The 21,608-nt window shown below is 64.6% G+C and overlaps 5 protein-coding genes across 5 annotated transcripts; 4 read left to right on the top strand and 1 right to left on the bottom strand.

The window, feature by feature from the left end:
* The first annotated feature begins 81 nt into the window (after positions 1–81).
* CHLRE_16g658600v5 (uncharacterized protein) lies at positions 82–2,647 on the top strand. Its single transcript, XM_001697862.3, has 6 exons — positions 82–367; positions 485–550; positions 810–956; positions 1,187–1,291; positions 1,545–1,637; positions 1,820–2,647. Exons 1-6 carry the CDS (start codon positions 232–234, stop codon positions 1,954–1,956), a joined length of 684 nt encoding a protein of 227 aa, XP_001697914.2. The 5' UTR covers positions 82–231; the 3' UTR covers positions 1,957–2,647.
* Positions 2,648–2,701: 54 nt separating this feature from the next.
* Positions 2,702–8,677, top strand: CHLRE_16g658526v5 (uncharacterized protein). The gene is made up of 8 exons (XM_043070943.1): positions 2,702–3,006; positions 3,337–3,572; positions 4,204–4,363; positions 4,749–4,859; positions 5,112–5,167; positions 5,672–5,764; positions 6,211–6,400; positions 6,831–8,677. The coding sequence occupies exons 1-8, from the start codon at positions 2,739–2,741 to the stop codon at positions 7,811–7,813; spliced, it is 2,097 nt and encodes a 698-aa protein (XP_042915585.1). The 5' UTR covers positions 2,702–2,738; the 3' UTR covers positions 7,814–8,677.
* Positions 8,678–8,731: 54 nt separating this feature from the next.
* On the top strand, positions 8,732–11,912 carry CHLRE_16g658450v5 (uncharacterized protein). Its single transcript, XM_043070942.1, has 7 exons — positions 8,732–8,935; positions 9,054–9,145; positions 9,457–9,639; positions 9,868–10,042; positions 10,438–10,607; positions 10,879–10,981; positions 11,321–11,912. Exons 1-7 carry the CDS (start codon positions 8,917–8,919, stop codon positions 11,494–11,496), a joined length of 918 nt encoding a protein of 305 aa, XP_042915584.1. The 5' UTR covers positions 8,732–8,916; the 3' UTR covers positions 11,497–11,912.
* Positions 11,913–12,021: 109 nt separating this feature from the next.
* CHLRE_16g658400v5 (uncharacterized protein) lies at positions 12,022–13,928 on the top strand. Its single transcript, XM_001697860.2, has 3 exons — positions 12,022–12,299; positions 12,650–12,745; positions 12,996–13,928. Exons 1-3 carry the CDS (start codon positions 12,135–12,137, stop codon positions 13,098–13,100), a joined length of 366 nt encoding a protein of 121 aa, XP_001697912.2. The 5' UTR covers positions 12,022–12,134; the 3' UTR covers positions 13,101–13,928.
* A 1-nt stretch (position 13,929) lies between these two features.
* Positions 13,930–21,571, bottom strand: CHLRE_16g658350v5 (uncharacterized protein). Its single transcript, XM_043070941.1, has 12 exons — positions 21,225–21,571; positions 19,449–21,063; positions 19,121–19,203; positions 18,694–18,798; positions 18,393–18,518; positions 18,167–18,208; positions 17,752–17,889; positions 17,427–17,524; positions 17,089–17,183; positions 16,737–16,841; positions 15,016–16,530; positions 13,930–14,854 (listed from the first exon to the last, which is right to left on the bottom strand). The coding sequence occupies exons 2-12, from the start codon at positions 20,926–20,928 to the stop codon at positions 14,271–14,273; spliced, it is 4,371 nt and encodes a 1,456-aa protein (XP_042915583.1). The 5' UTR covers positions 20,929–21,063; positions 21,225–21,571; the 3' UTR covers positions 13,930–14,270.
* Between the last annotated feature and the right edge of the window lie 37 nt (positions 21,572–21,608).

Raw genomic sequence — 21,608 nt, 5'->3', positions numbered from 1 at the left:
AGAAGCGACTCGTCGCGCATGGGAAGCCCCCTCTGTTTGAATTGGATTCGTGTTCGCTCGGCTTTCCGCAAGCTTAATCATTATCTGCTGCCACATCCACCCACGCTGCCACGGCTGCGTCTTTCACAAGCACGGAACCTCGCACAAGCTGACCAGGGCTGACAGCTCGCAAGAAGGGTTCGCCCGTCGGTGCCTACTCCGCTTAGTCGTTCCGGTCTCTTCTTTACCAATATGGCTCTAGACCTATCCGAATTAGAGGCTGAACTCAACCGGACACGGCGAAAAGTTCAGGACTGGGCAGCATCCCGAGTGCAGTTAGCAGCGGAGCGCAAGGACCAACACTTCGCGCTGATGCAAGACCAAACAGGTGCGATGCGAGAAACGCAGCAAACGACGCTTCACTATGTGTGTTGCTTGGCCCGTCGGCTTGGCAGCTGACACCAGGCGCACGCCTGGTGCTGCTGTCGCGCGTGTGCCGCTGCAGACAAGCTAAACAACTTGCAGGGCCTTAAAGCCCAGCTTCAGGTGGCGACGGAGCAAACAAGCAAGCGTAAGTATCTGCTGCGTATGGACGCGCACATTGTGGGGAACGTGGGGAGGGACTGGGGCTGTGGGCATGTTGTGGGGGTCAAGAGCCCACGACAACCTGGAACGCAATGCCACAGCAGACGAGGGGCGCGCGCGGCCAATGCAGCAGTGTCGCTATGGCCACTAGCCTGTCGGGAGCTTGCAGCGGGGCCTACCAAAACTATAAGACCGGGACCCGTCTCCATACGACAACACCACTTTACATACGGTACTGCCTGCAGGCCTGAGTGACGAGGAGGCGGAGCTGGCTCGCACGCAGGAGGCCATGGCCAGCGCCAGCTCCGCGGTGACGACCACCGAGAAGCGGCTGGAGGGGGGCCAGCTGCAGCTGCGACGGCAGCAGGAGGAGTACCGCCAGCGGGCCGCAGGTGGGGCTCGGTGTGCACATGCACGGGGTGCACTAGTTGCGCATACGCGAGTGTGCGAAAGGCAAACATGCACTTGGGGTGTCCTATGCATGTTGACCGACGCTCCTACTCGGCTTCGGCTTGTAGAGCATGAACGGGCTGAAGCCTGCCGTAACGCCGGGGCATACTGCGCTGCTCTCAGACCCTGACGAGACGTGCTCTGACCGTGTGCCGTGTGCTTGCGCCGGCAGAGCTGGAGGCTGGGCAGCGGCAAAAGCAGAAGCAGCTGGATTCGCTGCGGCGGGCCACTGCGCTGTTCGGAGAGCGCTTCAGCCTCAAGTTCAGGCACGGGCAAGGTGGGCGGCGGCCAGGGGTTCCTGGTGGCGGCTGCACCCGGTGGCCTGGCCAGGGGCGCCAGAGGCGCTGCAGTTGCAGGACATGGGCAGCCTATCGCTTAGCTAGGTGGCCACTCCATGGGACGGGCGCAGCTCGCTGCCCTAGGTTGGATTGCCTAGGTAGGCCCACATCTTGCTTGTCTTTGTCTCACCATGCCAACTCTGCTCAATGCCGCATCACCTAGATGACGTGTGGCCACTGGCGACCTCGCAGACGAGCTGTGCCTGGTGATGACGGACGTTGACGCGTTCGACCAGGGCCGCGAGTTCTGCATCTCTGTGCGCATCACCGACAACGTCTACAGCGGTGAGCCGCTCGAGGGCTGGCGGGGTAGGGTGGTGCTGCCCGTGCGAGGGACTGCGTGCTGCTTGTTCATTGACAGGTGGGTGCGTGCCGATGCCCCTGCCTAGGCGGTCGGCCCGCAGCTATCACTGGGCGGCGTTGGGTTAACCCGGGCGTATTGTGTCTCGCTTCTTCCATGCTCACAGTGACGCGCTGTGAGCCCATGGTGCCGGGGCTGGACGAGCTGACTGCGGAGGTGAACCGGACCAACGACTTCGCGACGTTTGTGAAGAGCGTGCGCAAGGCGTTCGTGGCGGTGGCCAAGCAGGCGCACGGGTTGTGAGTAGTACTCAACTACGCCAGTGATATGAGTTGACAACTTGACACAGGGCAATGATGATACAAGATGGACGTAATTTGAATGGCCCTGTCCTAAGGGTTGCACAGCCCACTTTACCGCTTGACAGGGAGAGCCACCTTTCGTATCGTAGCGGTACGAGAACGGATGTGTGCTGGACGGCTGTGGTGTGGCGGATTGCTTGACATGACAAGCTTGAACGCGTGATAGGTACATGACGTACGACGGGTGTGATGCTCTGGCTTTGCTTGAGGGAATGACATGGATCAAGTTCGAGGGCATTAGCACATTGGAAGAGGCCCGCTCCCAGGTTAGGTTAGGGCGGTGCATTCCAGGTTAGGTTGAATTGCCATGGCGGATGACACGTTTACTATCCGTGCACGGTGGCCCTTCGACACGTGACTTGAAACAGGCGACGCCTGCTTTAAGCTTGAAGCAGCGGTCAAGGCTTGCCATGAAGCATCGCTGGCGCAAGGAGGTCAACGGAGGTCCCCGAGGGGCCCTGCCGAGGGCCGTGGCCGTGGGTGTTGTGCATCGGCGTTGCATGGTGCCAAACGTGCACGGTGTTGCACGCGTGAATTTGATGTTCGGATAAATAGTTATTGTTACAAGAACAATCGCTGTGCTTACGGCAAGGCCCTGAAGCGACGAGACGCAAAGCACAAAATTGCAAGACTTTCGCTGTTTCTGTCTAGCAATTTGTCACCCAGAAGCAACCTTCTCGAACCCATTATACAAAAGGCATTTGCAACGTCGAATTGACAAGAATGCAGTCTGGAATTTTAGGGAGCCTCTCGTCTCGGCCGCCATGCCTGGCTCCGCGTACAGCGAGGCCCGTGGTTGTGGCGCCGGTTTCAGCACCTGCTTCAGCGGCGGCTGCCCACAAATCCTCGCTACAGCAGCCGCGCGGAAGTGTGCGCGTGCAGTCGTCGATAGAATTCGTGGAGAGTATTAGCAAGGAGGAGGCCGCGAAGTTTGACCGCATTGCTGCTTCTCTCATCGCCAAGCTGGATAACGTCCAGGACTTTGACCAGGGTGCGTCGGGTGCCAGGTTGCGGTACAGGCGTCGAGCAACCGCAAGCTGGCCACACGAAAGGCCCGGCGCCGCTTCGCGAACCTGCCGTGCCGTCAGAGCGTGGGTTGGAGCAGCGCTGCCACAGTTGACTCCTAAGCCACTAGCACCACGTCGTGCGCTGATTATCTCCGTCGCGTCAGCCAGGCACAAACCAGGCGCCCCCAGGGGCATCAGGCCGGGCTACCTCCCCCCAAACCCTAGCCAGGCACAACCCCTTGAGACTCCCTCCCTCCCCTCGCTCCCTCTCTTCCTCAACTCAACAACCCGCACCCTACACGCCACGTTCGCAGACGAGGCGGAGGAGGGCGAGGAGGACAGCGAGCTGGTGCCGTTCGGCGCCTCGGCCGCGCAGGTAGCCGCGCGGCAGGCGCGCCTGGCGCAGCTGCGCAGCAGCGGCGTCACCGGCAGCAGCGCCGCCGCCGCCGGCGCGGGCGACGGCGGGCTGTCGCTGTCGGACGGGCCGGACGGCGCCTACACGCCGCGCAACAAGCGGCGGCGGAAGATCCCGGATGAGGCATTGCCCAAGGTGGGGGTGCGGCGGGGTGCGGCAGGGTGGAGGGGGCTTTCCTGTGGGGTGGGGTTATGATTGCAAGCCCAGGGAGTAGTTCATGGAGTCAGGTAGGATGGGGAGAGGGCAGGAGCAGGGGGCGCGCATGCCAGGATACGGCGGCGGCCTGCAGACGGCGGCGGGGCCATGAGGTGTGGGCGCAGTTGCGGCTGGTCGGGGCCACACCGGGCGGGTGACGCGGGAAAGCGGTTAGGCAGAGGCACGTGCACTGCATGTGGGCTGGTGGTGCGCTTGCGGCGGTGGGAGGAGCAGCAACAGGGGCTGCCGGACGCGGTGGGGTGCAGCGTGGTGGGGCTGCCGGCTACGGGTAGGTGACTGGGACTGGTGAGGGATTTGCGCTGGGTGGGTGTTTTGCAGTGGGCAGATGCAGCGCAGTGCTGAGAGCCTGCAGAGGAGGCCGGGGTTGGGGCAGGGATGGCTCGCCTCGCCCGGACGCAACCTACCGTACTACTGGCCGCGCACAGTCCCATCTCACCCTAACTAACCTCCAAGAACAATCCCTCCCCCAGTGTGCCTGGCTACAGCTGCGCTTCTGCTTAATCAATCATGAATGTAACCCCCTCCTCATCCATGCAACCCCCTCCTCCAGGTGGCGATTGTGGGGCGGCCCAATGTGGGCAAGTCGGCTCTGTTCAACCGCATCGCCGGCGCCTCCGTGGCGGTGGTGTTTGACCAGCCGGGCGTCACACGCGACCGGCTGTACACACGCGCCTTCTGGGGGGACAAGGAGTTCGTCATGATCGACACGGGTGAGGCGGGCAGGGCGTGGGGGGCGGGACGTGAGGGCGGGGCACGAGGGCGGTACGTGAGGACGGCATGTGAGGATAGGATGTGGGGCGGGCGGTTGACTGGTGAGGGTATGAGAGTCGTATAGGGCTCAGGGCTTGGGTGTAGAGGGCGTGGACTTGGAAAGGGATGGGCAGCAGGGTGGGGGCACACAGCAGGGTGGGGGAGTTCGAAGGATGTGGTCCAAGATACATGGCCGTATGGGGGCGACTGGGAGTAGTGTTCTCGGCGCGCAAGTTGCATCCGGCGACCACCAGGCCATCGAGCTGGCCTTCCACCCGCACGCCTTCCCCTCACACATCCCTTCGCCCCGCCTCGCCTCTTCCCTTCCCCTTCGCCTGCTGCCAGGCGGCCTGATGTCGGACGCCACTCGCCTGCCTCCGGACGTACGGCAGGCGGCCATGCGCTCCATCAGCGCGGAGGGACTGCCCGAGGCCATCGAGCGCCAGGCGGCGGCGGGTGAGGGCGGGCGGGCGGGTGGTGGAAGGGACATTGGAGGGCGGCGGGAGTGAGGTTGTGGCGGGGGCAGAACAGGGCACGGCAGGGCAGGGGCGGATGGGATGAGGGGGAGCGAGGGAGGTTTCGAGCGCTGTCGGGGCTGCGGCATGAGGTGGAAGGGGCGTGCAGCAAGACACGGGAGGGGGGGCGGGTGGACGGCGGCGGTCCTCGGATCGTGTCGTGCCTGATGGACCCCCTGCACTGCCCCCGCAGGTGTGGCGGAGGCGGACACGGTAATCCTGCTGGTGGATGGCCAGGCGGGGCTGCAGGTGCGCTGGGAAGGGGGGAGGGAAGGGGGAGCCGGGGGGCGGGGGGCTGGGGGCCCAGAGAGGCGACAGGTGGGCTGCGGGTTGGATGGGTCGAGTGGGTGGGTGGCCCAAGCGGGGCGGCTGGCGCAGCGGGGCGGATTGCGCGGCGGGGCGGATGGCGAGTATGCAGAGGGGGCCGGGGAGGAGCGGCCGCGGCTGGGCTGTGCGGAGGGGACACTGCACTGCGGCGTTCGGCGGGCTGTGAAATAGCTAGAGTAGCTGGACCGCAGTAGCCGTGTTACGCGGGGAGCTGGCAGCGGGCAGGTGCCCCTGTGTGGGCCCTGAATGCTGCAGTATTCGCAGTATGGCAGCCGGTCGCAATACGGTGCTGGCTATAGGCTCCTCATTCCTAGAGGCTGTGCCCCCACCGTCCCTAATCCCGTGGTTTGGCACCCCCTGTCTGACACCCCCACTGTCTGGCACCCCCACTGCCTGGCGCCCCACTGCCTGTCCTGCTCCCTGCAGCCTGGTGATGAGGAGATCCTGTCCTGGCTGCGCTCCAACCACCCCAGCAAGTCGCTGCTGCTGGCGGTGAACAAGTGCGAGAACGTGGCCAAGGTGGGTTGGCGCCTTTGGCGGCAGCGGGCTGGGGGCGTGGGATGCAGTGGGGGTGGAACGTGGCAGGCGCGTGCCGGCTCATGGGGCTTCTGCAGGAATGACATCAGGTGGCTTGGTGTGATAGATACGGCGTGGGAGTCGGTGCTGGCGCCAGGGCGGCACTGCGCGCGTTGAGGACGGCGGAGAACGTTGAGGTACCCGCAGCCCAGGAGCCTCACCGCCTCACGGCAACAGTGCGCTGCACAGATCCAGCTCGCATGCCAGTCCTACGTGCACTACATGCTTCCGTGCCGGCTGCCGCCCATTACCCTGGTGCAACGGCACTCTCCCCTTAACCCCTAAGCTCCCGTCCCTCCTCGCTCTTTTGCATTGGGTTCGGTTTAGTTTGGGCTGTTATCTACAACCCCTCCCCCTCCCATCCCCCGTGCCCCAACCCTCCCTTCCAGGCCGACCAGATGGTGGCCGAGTTCTGGTCCACGGGCCTGGAGCCGCACGCCGTGTCCGCCATCAGCGGCACCGGCACCGGCGAGATGCTGGACGTGTTGGCCAAGATGCTGCCGCCGCCCACGGGCGCCGAGCAGGATGACGACCCCGACCGCCCCCTGGCGGTGGCCATTGTGGGCCGGCCCAACGTCGGTGAGCTTTGGGGGTCTGGGAGGGGTATGAGGGAGGGGAGGGAAGCAATTTTGGAGGGGTTGGGAGGGGCTGCTGGTTGAAGGAGAGGGGCCTCTGTAAATGGAGGAGCTGCTGGCGTAGAATGGGGAGGAGGGACAGGGAGTGACAGGGGGGCTGAGCGGCGTGGAAGCAAGGAGTCCAGCACGTAAGGCTGGCTCCCCCAGCAGGTTCAGCCAAAAGCCCGTGGATAAGCGACATGTTATATTCAGCAGCCAGCGTGCAGCTTCCCAAAGGCAGCGCGCAAAGCACCGAGGAAAGCGAGTCAAGCCGTGTCAGATGTGATGCAGTTGCCGGGCTTGCTCTTTTCAAGCCGCGGTCCGCACAGCTTTCCTTACTTCGCTAGTCGAACTTAAAAGTGAAGTAGTGTTGTGACAAATGCGTAGCTTTCCAGTTGCCTCAACTTCTGCGCCATCTTCTAGCCCTCGCGTTGTTGCGGGCTCGGCACGGCCATGCCACGCGCGAACCTCTCAATTTAGGCACTCGCAATGCACACGCCTACGAGCGTCAGTGGCAGAGGGGCAGAGCGTGGTGACGGCGCCATCATTCGTGGTGCCGGGCGAGGCTGAGGAGGATACGCTCATTGAGTTTATTGACGTTCACAAGTCGTTTGGTGACAAGCCCATTCTGCGCGGAGCCACGTTTAAAATCCGGCGAGGCGAGGCCGTTGGCATCATCGGCGCTTCTGGCACTGGCAAATCCACCACGCTGCGCCTGGCGGCAGGCCTGCTGCAGCCAGATAAGGGCATCGTAAAGATTCAGGGCAAGCAGCGCAAGGGTCTGCTCTCAGACGACAACGAGTCAGAGTCCCATCTGCGCGTGGGCATGGTGTTCCAGAACGCCGCGCTCTTTGACTCGCTGACCGTGGGCGAGAACGTCGGCTTCCTGCTCTATGAGCACAGCACGCTGCCGGAGAAAAAGATTCGCGAGCTGGTCGCGGACAGCCTGGGCAAGGTGGGGCTGCGCGGGGTGGAGGACCTCTACCCGGCGGAGCTGTCGGGCGGCATGAAGAAGCGCGTGGCGCTCGCACGCGCCGTGGTCAGCGACGTGCGTACTGACGTGGAGCAGGTCATCATGTATGACGAGCCCACGGCCGGCCTGGACCCGGTGGCCTCCACCGTGGTCGAGGACCTCATGCGCAGCCTGCACGCCCAGGCCACGGAAACCATGCTGGACGGCAAGCCCAGCGGCATCTCCTCCTACATCGTGGTGACGCACCAGCACTCCACCATCCGGCGCGCAGTTGACCGCATCATCTTCCTGCACCAGGGCAAGGTGGTGTGGGAGGGCAGCGTCAAGGAGTTTGACACCACGGATGAGCCCATCGTGCGCCAGTTTGCGGAGGGCAGCCTGGAGGGGCCCATATCGTATGTGTGAGCGGCTTGGCCGGCTGCCTGGGTGGAGGCGTGCATGGGTGGTTGGGGGCGGCGGCGGCTGGGCTGAGGCGTGGTCATGGGGCAGCAGGCTTGTGGGAGTGTGGGTGTGGGAGAGGTAGGGAGTGTGACACAGGGTGTGTAGCCCAGAGAAGGCACGGCATGCGGTGCTTTGACTGTGGCAGGTACCACTGGCCTTGTGCAGCGGCGTGGCGTGGCGCAATGGCTTTGGTGGGGCGGCCTTACCAGAGGGCGGGCTCGCCTGCTCCTGCGTAAGGGGCCAAGCGTGCAAGCTGGGGCTGGGACAGCGGAAGGGTTGCCGCACGCCCCTTGGCTGACGGGGTAACGAACAAGGCAATGAAGGACACTGCGTGTAGGACGCATGAGCTTGGTGCGCATGCTGTTTGCCATAGCTGCTTGAATGCGCACCAATGCTCACGCAACTGTACAGTATGTTATCCAATCTAACGATGGCGCAGCAAGGCTGTGATGCACACGGTTTTGGTGCGCTGGTCTTGCTGCGTGTTTGACGCTCTTAATTAGTGTGTTTACTGTCTTGGGCTTGACAGCCCAACAAATGCTGATGAGAGTGTATGTGTGCGTGTGCTGACACGGCTGTGCAACATTACCCTGGCGAGAATGACTGCGTGTCTGGTGGTTGGGCGAGAGCGAGGAATGCATGGATTGGGTATGGAGGGCATGAGCGAGGAGGCATGGTCAGGACGCTGTCGGGTGGTCTGCCTTGAAGCAGAGACGAAGGGTATGGTCCAGTAGCGGACCATGCGCAGATTGTGTGTTAAATCTGGTCTGCAGAGCCCATCATTGTTTATGGACACGAGGTGCTATGACAGACCCCTTTGAACCCTTTCCCCCCAGCGTAACCGCCCAGAGAACAACCAAATTCCCCAGCGTAACCACATAACGTAATAAACCGACAAACAACAAATTGCAAAACAGATACACAGCTGCAGGACCCTCGCACGAGTCAGAAGCACCCCACACAGGTCAGACTCTAAACGAGTAAGCGTCAGATGCTAAGCGGCCATCCCCAGCTTCCCCTCGCCTGAACTAATGTCGGAACCGCGGACAGCTGATCACTGCTACGGAATGCGGCTGCCCACCCTAGGCCACCAAGGGCACCAACCCACTGTGAGCAAGGGACACACACAGCCGCACGGCCACTGCACCTCGCGACCCCACCACCACCGCATGAGCCCCCGCCTCCACCGCTACCTGCACCGCAGGCAAGAGCAGCCTGCTAAACGCCATCGCGGGCGAGGAGCGCTCCATCGTGTGCGACATGAGCGGCACCACACGCGACGCCGTGGACACCAAGGTGGGGAGGGCGGACTGGGGCAGAGGCAGGCGTGTGTGGGAGGAAGCCGTGTGCTGGCATGTGTGACGTTCGTGGGCACAGGCGCAAAGTCTAATCAACTTGGGGCCCATCGGGCTCATATGTGATGTTCGCGGGCATTGGCGAATCAACTTGCATTGGTTGCGGCAGCTGTTGCCCAGGCGCAGGCCGCAGGCTGCAAGCATTTATGTCACGCAATCCATCCATTGCTGTTGCCACTCCATACCAGCCCCATACACAAATTCCTCCCCAAAACACCCCCGAATCACACACGCACGCACGTGCACGCACAGGTGACGCTGCCGACCGGCAAGAAGCTCACGCTGATCGACACGGCCGGCATCCGCAAGCGCAGCCGTGTGGCAGACTCGCCCGACGGAGCGGAGCAGATCAGCGTGGACAGGGCGATGCGGGCGGTGCGGCGGGCGGACGTGGCGGTGCTGGTCATTGACGCGGTGGAGGGCATCACGCAGCAGGTGCGAGCGGGGGCTGTGGGCGGGGGAAGCGGAGCTGGAGGGACGTGGTGAGGCGCGTGATGAGGGGCAGGGAAAGGAAGCCGGCTATGCCGTCGATGGTGCGACGCATCATTCATGTAGCATCTTCTGTACCGGTACCTTCATGTTACACCCGCATCACACGCCAGTGCTTCCCACCGGCTCACGCTCTGCCTGCGTCCCCGCGGCCTGCACCCCCACGCCCCGCAGGACTTCCGCCTGAGCGAGCTGTTTGCGGCCGAGGGCAAGGCGGTGGTGGTGGTGGTGAACAAGTGGGACCGCGTGGACCCGCGCCTGTGGACGGTGGAGAAGATGGCGGAGAACGTGCGCACGCAGCTGCGGCACGTCGCCTGGGCCAGCGTGGTATGCACCAGCGCCATTTACGGTGGGTCCCCAGCGCCGTGCGCCGTGCGGGTATGAGTGCGCACGCGTCGTGCAGCTGCGGGATTGTTGCATGGGTTTGCGCCGTGAGGCTGGTGTGGCGCTGTGGGGTGCAGGGCGAATGGCCGCACGCCGCCATGGTGACCACCGTCGAGCTGACACAGCGCTGCGCTCTTGCTACCGCCCGACCCACATGCCGCCGCGCGACCGCACCCACGTGTCACGCGCCCTCGGCCCGCCACCCCGGCCAACCCCCTAACCGCCCTGGCTACCGTATCCACCTACCCATCCAAGTTCCAACCTCTTCGCCCTGACCTCACCACCCGCCTCACCCACCCACAACCCCATGGTGTAACCTTGCAACCTACCTCCTACCCCTCCGCCCTCTGCTCACCTCAGGCCGGCACGTGGAGGACGTGTTGGAGGCGGTGCTGGACGCGGGCGCGCAGCACCGCCGCCGCGTGCCCACCGCCACCCTCAACATGGTGCTGCGCGAGGCCACGCAGTGGAAGTCGCCGCCCACGCAGCGCGGCTCGCTGCGCAAGGGCCGCATCTACTACGCCACGCAGGTGCGGAGTGGGCAGGTGCAGGAGGGGAAACGGACGGGGGGTGGAGGCGAGGTGGTGGTGCAGGAGGAGGCGAGGCGGAGGGGGGGAGGCGGCGGCGGAGGAGGCGGCGAGGGAGGGGGGGAGGAGGAGGAGGAGGCGTGGGGTTAGGAGGGGCGGGATGGTGCCTGTGGGGTCCCGGCGACTGGGACGGTGGCTGCGGGGACTCATGCTGGGTGCGTCTTCCTTCCCCGCCCCTACTACCTGCCTCCTTTCTCTCATGCTCCGCCCACAGGCCGGCGCCCGGCCCCCCTCGTTCGTGTTCTTCGTGAACGACGAGAAGCTGTTCCCGGACGACTACCGCCGCTACATGGAGCGCCAGCTGCGAGACAACATCGGTGAGAGGGGCGCGGGGCTGAGGCAGGCCTGGCGCTGTGAGCCTTGCTTTGGGGGAGGCAATGAGAGGACTTGTGGACTATGTTAGAAATGGGACTCGGCTGGCCGGCTAAGGGCGTTGCTAGGGGCGTTGCTAGGGGGCGTACGGGCGTTTACTTCGGAAGGCTTGACGGACTGGATTGTGGTTTGCGGTTTGTGGGGCGGCTGAGCAGATGCGTGGCGGGCTCTGACTGCGGTGGCACCTGCAAGTTTGTTGTCATGCTCACCACCAGGCTCGAACAGACAAGCCATGCTGCATGCTGACAAACACACACGCGTCGCCATGCAATTACACCCCGCAGGCTTCCCTGGCTCCCCACTGCGCCTGTTCTGGCGTGGAAAGCCCAAGCGGGAGCCCCGCGCGCGGCCACCGTCGTCCTCACCGACGGCGGCGGCAGGAGCCGGCGGTCGTGGCGGCGGCCGCGGCGGCGGCCGGCGCGGCGGTGGCGGTGGCGGCCGCGGGGGCTACGGCAACTGAGGGTCTCGAGGGATGGCGGCGTCAGTCTGAGAGGCAGATGCTTTGCCGGTGGTGGCGATTGGTGGTGTTAGCAGCGGTGTAGGAAGTGATTGGGGGGATTGTCGTCGTGCCGTATTCTTTGTTGTGGTCGTGCTGTGTTTGCAGCTCGTTTAGGTGTATTGATGGTTTTGCTAGGCTAGGGCTTTTCCAGGTTGAGGCTGTTGGCAGTCGACGGCAGGGGTCAACGGCCAGGGTTTCGGTACCGGCACCTAGCGACATACTGCGAACTGAAGATCTTGGAGGACGCTGTGCACCCTTTTCGCCAGTTGGCAGCGAGCCGCAGGAGGTGTAATGCGCCGTTGTGGCCGCGAATATACATGCGCCGGTCGCGTTACTGGCTCCACAGGCTGTGCGGCCCTTCTAATGTAACGGACATTGAAGCAGGCGAGCATGCGACTCGCCATGAAAACGGCTTGGCCCCTCAACGCGAAAAGGCGCAGCAGCAGTACGGCGCGCCCATTCCCGAAAGTTGGGTCGCTTTAAGTCGAAAAGCCGCAGCAACTGGTCTTAGCCGCGCACTACTTGATAATTCGAGTTATGTGGTGCTCGCTCGCCACGCTGTAGCTCATTCTATCCACTTAAAAACCGCAGTGATGGCCATGATCGTGCGTCGCCCTATGCTGACTGCCCGCGCTCCGGCACGCGTGGCTGTCGCGCCCCTGCGTACTCGCGTCATCTCGCACTTTAAGGTCACGTTTAAGACCCCCAAGGGCGAGAAGACGATTGACGTGGAGGCCGACAAGTACCTGCTCGATGCCGCCGAGGTGAGCGGCCAATTGCAAATGTTATATGGCTACTTCATCACGAGTTCTCGACATTGGTGCGATGCGATGCGTATCAGTGCGCGTGCGCGCGATTTGATGCGGCATCGACACTTCCGGAGCTGTTGGGTGTTGCGCGCCAGTTAGCACTCGGCACGCGCTTGCCATATGCCTTTGTCAGCATCCCGTAGCTTCGTAGCCGACGGCGGGTCATTCAACGCTCCCCTGCGCCTCGGTACACCTTTTTCGGCGCGCGCCCCGGCGCCCACGTGGCTCTGGTGACTCGTCCGGTGACTCGTACTGGCACCCGACACCAACCGCCGCCCATGGTCGCGCTGCTCTGCCGTCTGCAGGAGGCGGGCATGGACCTGCCCTACTCGTGCCGCTCGGGCGGCTGCTCGACGTGCTGCGGCAAGCTGGAGTCGGGCACCGTGGACCAGTCCGACCAGGTAGGCTGCAGGCAGTCGTCAAGGCGCTGGGCAGGGGCACACCGGACTTGGGGAAAGGGAGGGATTGAAGGCCTCAGGTCAAGCCGTCGAGGGGTTCGCGTGTCATCGGGGAGGGAATCCCCGAATGAAACCGTACGTGCGGTGGGGCTCACGCGGCCCCAGTGCCCCTGCACAGCCCCCACACTTCCGTCCTTCATGCTGCCGCCTCCCTGCCTTCCTGCCTTGCTCCAAACCTCAATCGCTGCCACAGAACATGCTGGACGAGGACCAGCTGAAGCAGGGCTTCGTGCTGACGTGCGTGGCCTACCCCACCAGCGACATCGTCATCCTGACCGACCAGGAGTCCAAGCTCTAAAGGCAGCGACGGTGACGCAGCGATGCAGCTGCATTGCGCATGTGGCGCATGACACGTGGCGCGCACGCTGTGTGCGTATGTTTCAGGAAGCAGGCTTGGCCGGGTCGGGGTGGGGGCCATGCTGGAGGTTTGGTACTGTCATATAGAGTTGTAAAGGGGGCACCGTTGGAGAGTTATACGCCCCGCGCTCCCACCACCGCCCGCCAAAGCTCGCGGCTGGTTCAATAGAAGAGCGTTTCTGATTGGAAAGCAAGTGTACCAATGTGTTGGTGTTGCTAATGGACTGGTCAGGCATTCTGACACTAGTGCGTGCCGTCAACTCCATATATAAATTAGTTGCGGCCGTGCGCGTATATGTTCGTGTGGCGCATTAGGGGGGCTGTGAATTGTCAACGGGTCCACGCACACTGTTCCAGTGTCCCGTGAGGAGTCTCGTACATGCTGTGTCTGGGTAGTAAGCGCTCAAGATCGTCAATGGGGGCTGTAACTGCTGTTTCACTTACCGTGCGCTTCGGTGTCTTTGGGTCCCTGTCCAGTGCCCAGCTCATCCTTGCCAATCAAAACATTGCACGGCTTGGTGGTGCAGTTGCAAGCCCCGCACTGCGACGCGTGTGTATAAAAGCCTCGTGTGGAGGACTGGGCCTGATTTGCAGCGACCAGCAAATTATGAACGGGGATGTCTTACGGATGACGAGGTGGGGCTGCGTGCTCCAACGGTTACACGGTGTGCGGTCGACACATTGACAGCGCCTCAGGATGACACCGGAGTAGTGCGTCTCAGGGGTGGTGTGTCCTGCATTTTGCCCACGCTTTAATCCTCATGCACACGAAAACTCAAGATCCAAGTCCACATGCTCACGTAATCCCAGCTTCTAAACCTCCCGTTATCGGCTCGGGTCAAATGGTGCCGCGTACAGGCTAGCTTGAATGCAAGCCGCAATGTACAGGCTCAAGCTTCAAACGCACGCCCAACCCGCTGCGGGCCAGCAAGCAACCACGTGTCCAAGGACATGGGTTGTGGGGCCACAGTCGTGGGTCACAGTCAAACCTACGGCAGTGTCCAAGTTATGCGGTAGTCAGGGCATCACAAACATCGTGGCACAACCATATGTCACCAACAGCAGCCAGCGCTTAAGCGCCGCCTGCTGCAGTCAACGCCACTGGCCGGCCTCAGTCATCCTCGTCCATGGTCAGGTCTATCACCTCGGCGGCCGCCGCCGCAACCGCCGCCGCCGCCGCAACCGCCGCCGCCGCCGCCGCCGCCGCAGAATGGGCCACAATTGCGGCCTGGGCTGCTGGATCGGTCTTCACAGTCGCCGCTGCAACGGCTGGCGCCCGCGCCGCCACCGTCGCCGCCACCGTCGCCGCGCGCGCTGCCGCCTCGGCCGCCGCCTGCGCTTGGCCCGCCTGGCCCGCCGCCTGCACTGCTTTGTGCGCCTGCGCCCGCGCCTCCTCCGCTTCATTGCTTGCCGTCCTCGTCGCCGCTTCCGCAGCCGCCACCGCCTCATCGCCGTACTGCCGTGCCTCATCGGCGCACTGCAGGGCCTCCGCGGCGCGTTCGACCGCGACCTCCTCCACACAAGCTGTTGCAGCCTTGACGGCCGCCGCTGCCGCCGCCCGGGCCGCCTCGGCCGCTGCAGTGGCCTGCTCTGCGGCCTTCGCGGCCCGCGCAACCGCCTTCGTCCGGTGACTGCTCCGGAGGCTCAGCTTGCCGATGTGCTCAGGCTTCACCTTGTCGCGATGACGCTCGCGTGCTGCACGGGCAAGGCAGCCGGGGCGCACGTTAGTGCAATGTCCATTCCAGGAAGTTTTGCACCGCTGCATATGCGCCTGTGTACGACCGCTACACTGCACTCGTACAAGCGCCTCTGCGGCACCCAGAAAGACATGGTTGTAAGCAACTGCCCCCCCTTACCTTCCCGCGACCGCTTGCGTGTATTTCTAAGCTCCTGCGTTGCCTGCTCCTGCGCCTGGACCTCCCCTTGTGTCTGCTCCGCCTGTGTGTCTACCAACGCCATGCCTGGAGCTGCATGCCGGTCCCGGCTGGGGCCCGGCTCGGCGGCACCATTGCCAGCACCCGCGTGCGCGCCGCCGCTGCTGGTCGGGCCGGCAGTCGCCGCGTCAGCGCGGGCCGCTGCAGCCGCAATGAAGCATCCATTCCGGGCCGACGCCGCGGGCACACCCGCTGCAGCGGTGCCGCTGTACACGCCCCTGCCGTCCGCACGGGCTGCTGCTGCGGCCGGCGAGGTGTCTGCGTGCCCTGGTAGGCCGATCGCCTGGAAGGCGTCATTGGTGGCGTCGCAGTGTGCGCCGATGGAGGCCAGCAGCTCCGTCACGGTGGGGCTCGGCGGCAGGCCCGCACCCGTGCTGCCGGCCAGACCCACCGCTGCACCCGAGGTCCCGGCAGCCGGCGAGCCGCCTGCGCTCGTGGCGGCCGCCTCCCGGTCCAGCACGGCCAGGTCCTCCTCCGCATCTGCCTGCGCCTCTGCCTGCGCCTCTGCCACCGCTTCTGCCACCGACTCTGCCGCCGCCTCTGCCACCGCCTCTGCCGCCGCCTCTGCCACCGCTTCTGCCTCCGCCTCTGCCTCCGCCTCTGCCTCCGTCACCGGCCCTTCATTCGCGGCAGTGCCCACGTCTACACCCCCAGCCTCCGCCTCTGCCTCCGGTGCTGGCACCGCCAGGTGGTCGTCCCGAGGTGAGAGGGCCTCGCCGAGCGGGTGCGGCGGCGTCTGCGGCGGCGTCTGTTGGTCGGCGACCACCACCACGTCCACCTCCTCCACCTCCTCCTTCTCCACTTCCTCCTGAGGCTCCTTCCCGGGGCCCACGGCAGCAGACCCCATGGCGGCCGCCGGCGCCGCACTATCGTTGTGGATTTCGCAGTGCACCATCGGCGACGGCAGCGGCGTGAAGGCCTGCGGCTTGTGACGCCCCAACTCCTGCTGCTGCAGCCGCTGCGGTTCCTGCTGCGACAGCCGCCGCTGCTCCTGCAGGTTCACCAACTGCTGCTCCAAGTCCACCACATGCGCGTTGGCGTTTGCCAGCATGAGGCCCTGGCCGCCGGCCAGGCCCCTCAGCCGCAAGGCCTCCGCCCGCGCCTCCTCCAGCGCCTGCTCCAGCCGCCGCGCCTGCTCCCGGTCCGCTTCGGCCCGCGCCTGCTCCGCGGCCCGCTGCTCCCGCTCCGTCTGCAGCGCCGCTTCAAGCTCCCTGGCGCGCGCCTCGACCCTCTGCCTCGCCTCCCGCTCCGCCTCGAGCATCTGGGCACTGGCGTCCGCCTCCGCCGCCGCGCGGCTCTCCTCGCGGTGCAGGCGCCAGTAGTCGTCGCCGTAGTCGTACAGCAGCTCCTGGTCGCCGGGCACGCGCCGGAGCGTGAACATGACCATCAGCGGCAGGCAGCCCAGCAGGTCGACCACCTCCACCGCAACGTTGGGAGCTGCGGGGCGAAGGGCGAAGCGCGAGGGGTGAGGGAGAGCATAGAGAGGGAGGGAGGCGCTCGGGGACGGGAGGCGCGCACCGCGCCAAAAGGCGCACCTAGGAGGGAGGCGCGACAGAAACCCAAGGGATCCTCATGAGCGTGGTGGGCACATAATGAAAGCCGGTTCTGGGTCAGGTGGTCCACCCGAAGGCACTGCCACTCACTTGCTCGGAAGACGGGCCTGCACGCGTTGACGTCCCGGCGCGGGTCGTTCACGGCCGAGACGGGGCAGCCCAGCCGCGCCGCTGACACGTAGAACTTCCGAGCAGCTGCGCGGCAGCAGTGCCAATGCGGCAGCCCACACATGATAAGAACCAGAACCAAACGCCCACGCACGCATGGCCGCGACTTCATACATATACCACTGTACAACTGACCTCCGCGATACACACGCGACACCCTCCCCATGTACCCTTGCTGCCGCTCCCTCGCACGCGGCCCGGGGGCCACAGCTCTGGGTCTTGGATCACTTAGGATTGGCATGAACTGCCCCCACCCTGCACCCGCCGGGCCCACCTTCTGTGTGGCACAGCCTCCCCGCCAGCTCCGGGTCCAGCAGCTCGCCCAGCCGGGCCACCACCGGGGCCGGCAGCCGCGCGTCGGCCGCGTACCTGTGACAGCGTGTGTGACGTAGCAAGCAAGGGACACGGCGACATGAGAAAGCGAGTGTGTGTGTGTGTACGCGCGCGCGCGTGTGTGTGTGTGTGTGTGTGTGTGTGTGTGTGTGTGTGTGTGTGTGTGTGTGTGGATGCGGAACTACACACGCGCCTGAGAACGACAGATCGTGCGCGGACAGATAAGTTAACGGCGGCGGGGAGCAGTGGCACACTGTGTGTTGGCACTGGCGCGCGCACCTGCCGAACTCATGCTTGCGCGCAAACAAGCTGGAGAAGTGAGAGCCGGGCTCGGGGTCAGCGTTGGTGAGCGCCTCCCAGTCCTCGTACAGGAATGCCTGCGGGCACGGTTGGGCGTGCGGGAAGATGTGCAAGGGTGGACACGCATCACCAGCTGCCGCAGTTCACACCAGGTATGGGAGGCGGGGGCATCCGTGCGCCGCTGACCTGCTACAAACCCGCCGACCCTACATGCGACAATCTCAGTCAAGAGGGCGGTGACTTCGTCCGCCCTGCGACCGCCTGCGCTCCTGCCACTTGGCCAGTGCGGCCACCTCGCGCTCACCTCCCCGCTGTACAGGCCTACCACCTCGTACGGCCGCAGCTCGCAGCCCGACTTGACCCGCAGCGTGTCCTCGCCCCGCAGCGCCGGCTCGTCATCGAACACGGAGGGCAGGCCCTGCCCGATGACGGACATCACCACCTGAGGGGCGCGCGCGAGGGACGGACACAGCAGAGGGAGGTGTTGCAGGAATGCGACGGAGACAGGGAAAGAAGGTGTCGGCATGCACAAGCGCAAGGGCAGCTGGGGGACGTGATGTGTGCGGGCGGCGGCGAAGGAGGACAGAGGCACGCACGTACACAAGTACGGCTGCGCCATCAAAATAGCTGTGTGCCGGGGCTGTCCAACCAGCATGACGCATGACGCAGATTGCTCTATGGGGAAGTGACAGGCATGACCAGAAGCGGCAGATCCGCACCTTGCTGGAGGGCGGCAGGTACTCGGGCAGGTTGGCCGCAATCTGCAACACTCACACAGGCGACGTGCAGGGCGACTCGGTAAGGCCCGCAGGGATGCGGCTTGCGGCTGCTGATGGCACGGAGGGACCCCGCTGCGTGAAGCCCGAGTGCGCGGAGCACCGCTCGAGCCTAACAGCGCTTCGAGACCCAGGGGCTAGCTCCTACACCAGCAAGTAGTGCTCGTACCTGGGCGTCCGTCAGGCCCTCCGGCCTGCCCGCGAAGTTGGGGTCCTCCGCACGCAGCCGCTGGTGCACCGCAACCCGCAGCTTGCGCGTCAGCTGCGCCAGGACCGCCTTCTTCGCCTCCGCCGCCTGCTGGACGCAGCCGAGCCGCAGTGAAATAGCAAATGCCAGCCGCTCAGACACATGGGTCAGGCACACTAAGGCAAGCTCGATGAGGACAAGCCTGATGCGGAACAAGATAGCTTTACGACGGCGTTGGCGGCTGGTGCGGCGCCAATGGCCAGCCGCCTGACCCCTGACACACCTCGCGCTTGTTCAGGACCGTGTCACCGAAGTTGCCATCCAACAGCGGCACTGGAGAATGGGACGAGTGTGCCACTGGGCGTCGCGGCAGGGTCCAGAGGCGCTTCTGTTGTGATCGACAGAGGACACATCAGCACGCGTGCAAAATAAAGCAATGACACACGAGCGCTAAGTGGCCGAGTCGAGAGCAAGTACGCAGCAAGTCGCTTCTTGAGAGCAGGGCGCGTTGACGGGGCCCGGGCCACCCGCCTGACTCATAACGTACTGTGAGGGCGCCCTAGGTGTGTGCCACACGGCATGGATCGAGGCTGTGCCCATTGCACACTGCACCCGCAGTGCGCCCCATTTGCGCCCCTACGCATCACGTGTACCCACGCACCGCACCCAAGGTTACATCCGGCCCAATGGGTTACACACGCGGCGCGCACCTCTGTCATGTCCTTCAGCGCGGCGCCGACCAGCACCGCCAGGTCGCCGCCCATCACCATGTTCATCACTGCGCGCCGCTCGCCTGTAGAATACAACGTCACGCGCGATATAAACTGTACACGTGATACCAGTGAAAGCTTATCAATGTCGGATCACGCGGCAGGGGATAACCGAGCAGTGGTGGAGCAGAACAAGGGAGGCGGTGGTCGACAGCACCAGAAAAGCTTGTTGTGCCAACACCTTCCTATCGGTATCCAGCTATCTGGTCACTAAAACAAAAAGCCACATCCCCCCCCCCCCACACACACACACACCGTACCGCCTCACCGAGTAGCTTGACGCCCCACGCGCTCGACCCAGATCCTTCCTCTGCAGCAGCCGCTTCAGGCACTTGCTGCCCTTGCCGCGCCGCCCGCTGCGCCGCCGCGCGGTGCTGTAGCGCGGCCAGCAGCGGGGCGTAGCCGGGGCGGCGAGGGTCCCGCTGCAGCGGCGGCGGCGGCAGCTGCTCGTGCTCCTGTGCGCACTCTATGCCCTGGGCCTCCCCCGAGCCGGAAGCTGAGTCCGTGGCTTGACCGCCATCGTCAAGGCTGCTGCCGGCAGCGGGCCTGCACCGTGCCTGCGGCCCCGGCTGCGCCCCCGCCGCCGCAGCGGTCAGCTGCGGGTCCAGCTGCTGGCCGCCCATCTTTTGGTTGGCCTTCTGCGCTGCTACCCGCAGCGGCCGCCTCCGTGCAGCAGCTGTCACTGGCCGCGCTCCTTGCGCCGCCGCCTCTTCCGCGCCCACGTCGTCTGCGTCGGTGTCCCCCGCCAGCCCTGGATGCCGCGCCGGCTGGCGATCAGGCGAGGAGTGCTGCTGCTGCCACTGGCTGCACAGGAGATCCTCCTCATCCTCCCCGAGGTCGGTCACGAGGCCGCCGCCGCCCTCGCTGTGTGCGTCGCCCACATCCCCATCGTCGGCGTCGCCGCCGCCGGGCGTCGCCTGCTGCCCGCCGGGGCCGCCGCCATCCTCGTTGCCGCTATCGGCCCCCGCACCGCCATCACCAGCGCCACCGCCGCTGGAGCGTCGGCCCTTACTGCCAGTCGAGTGCAGCTGTGTGTGCTGGCCCTGGCCAGGCTGCTGCTGCTGCTGCTGCTGCTGCAGGCCCTCCGGCTCCTCCTGCTGGCTGCCGCCGGGGCTCTCGTCCTGGCCCTCCTCCGTGTCCTGGCTGCCGAACATGCGCCGCACGTCCACCTCCTCAGCTCCAGCCACCGGATTTGCAGCAGCAGCAGCGTTAGCAGCGCCGGCCGTGCCAGGCGCATCCGCTTCGCGCTGCCGTGCGGCTTTCGCGGGCCGCTCATCGCCGCTATCCGTGCTGGACACCGAATGGGCCTTGCCGGCTGCGCCGGAAGGTGAGGGCGGCAGCGCTTGCGCGGCGGCGGTCGTCAGCGCCTCCCGCCGCGACACGCTGATTGGTGCAGAAGTCTGTGCCGCTGCCGCCGTTGCCGCCGGCGCTTGACGTCCGGGGGTCTGGCCGCAGCTCAGGCCTGGAGTGCTAGTCTGCGGGCGCTGGGCGCCCAAGCGGCTGGCACCATGCCCGCGAACGTGGACGTGAGGTGGGCCATCGACACGAGCCTGATGCAGGATTTCAGGCCTGGCTGTAGCGGGTGGGGAGTCCAGTCCCGAAGGGCCGGTCGTGTGGGGCTCAGCCGGTCGCCGCGGCGTGCCGCCTGCTGCGGAACTGGTGCCCGCATGGCCGGCTGCGCCGCCTGTCGGAGCGATTGCGGCCGGCGAGGCTGCTATCAGGTGCGCTGTGATAAGGGTCTGGAGCATATGGGGCTGCCTCATGTGCGAAGCAGCACCAGTTGGCCGCTTCCGCGGAGTCCGCTTGAGGGAGCTGGGCGTCCTGGGCGTTGCGGCAGCGCCAGGCAGCCCGCGTTGGGGGGTTGCCGCGGCCCCTCGCGTGCCCTGCAGCGAGAAAGCGAGAAGCAAGGGCGGAACCCACTATCAACACTGCATTCTGTGTGCAAGACTATGTGCGTTATTGCAAGCCAGGCACAGGACGATGGCCCTTCGCGAGGAAAGCAGTAGCAGCATGGCCGCATAATTCTGACCAAGGTGCAACTCACATGGGTGCCATTTATGTTATCCATTCACTCAGGGATGATGACTAGCAGCTGCGCCAAATTGCAAAGAAAACAATGACAGCGCGCGCCAAATGCGCTAAGCCATGGGCTATGAATTGCAATCATGCGCTGTGGTATGTATGTATAATTTGGCGGACTCCACGGGCGAGAAGGAGGCACTGAGCTGAAAGCCTTCCAGGCCCGGTGAAGCCCGGTTTTGCTTATTTCGCGTGATTCTCCAGGCCTGATGTACTTTTTGGCCACTCAAGGTCTCAATAGTTTGTTTCCATATTTACAAAGGTGGAAATGTTCCCGCTGAGGGAAGGGCTGGTCAAGCTGCAAGCCGTTGCAAGAGGGGCTGGTCGAAATGTTAGTCTGCTAGGATAC

The sequence above is a fragment of the Chlamydomonas reinhardtii genome, chromosome 16, assembly GCF_000002595.2.
Source record: "Chlamydomonas reinhardtii strain CC-503 cw92 mt+ chromosome 16, whole genome shotgun sequence".
NCBI classification, from domain to species: Eukaryota; Viridiplantae; Chlorophyta; class Chlorophyceae; order Chlamydomonadales; family Chlamydomonadaceae; genus Chlamydomonas; species Chlamydomonas reinhardtii.
The sequence above is the reverse complement of the archived record's forward strand: the minus strand, read 5'-3'. Positions and strand labels throughout refer to the sequence as shown.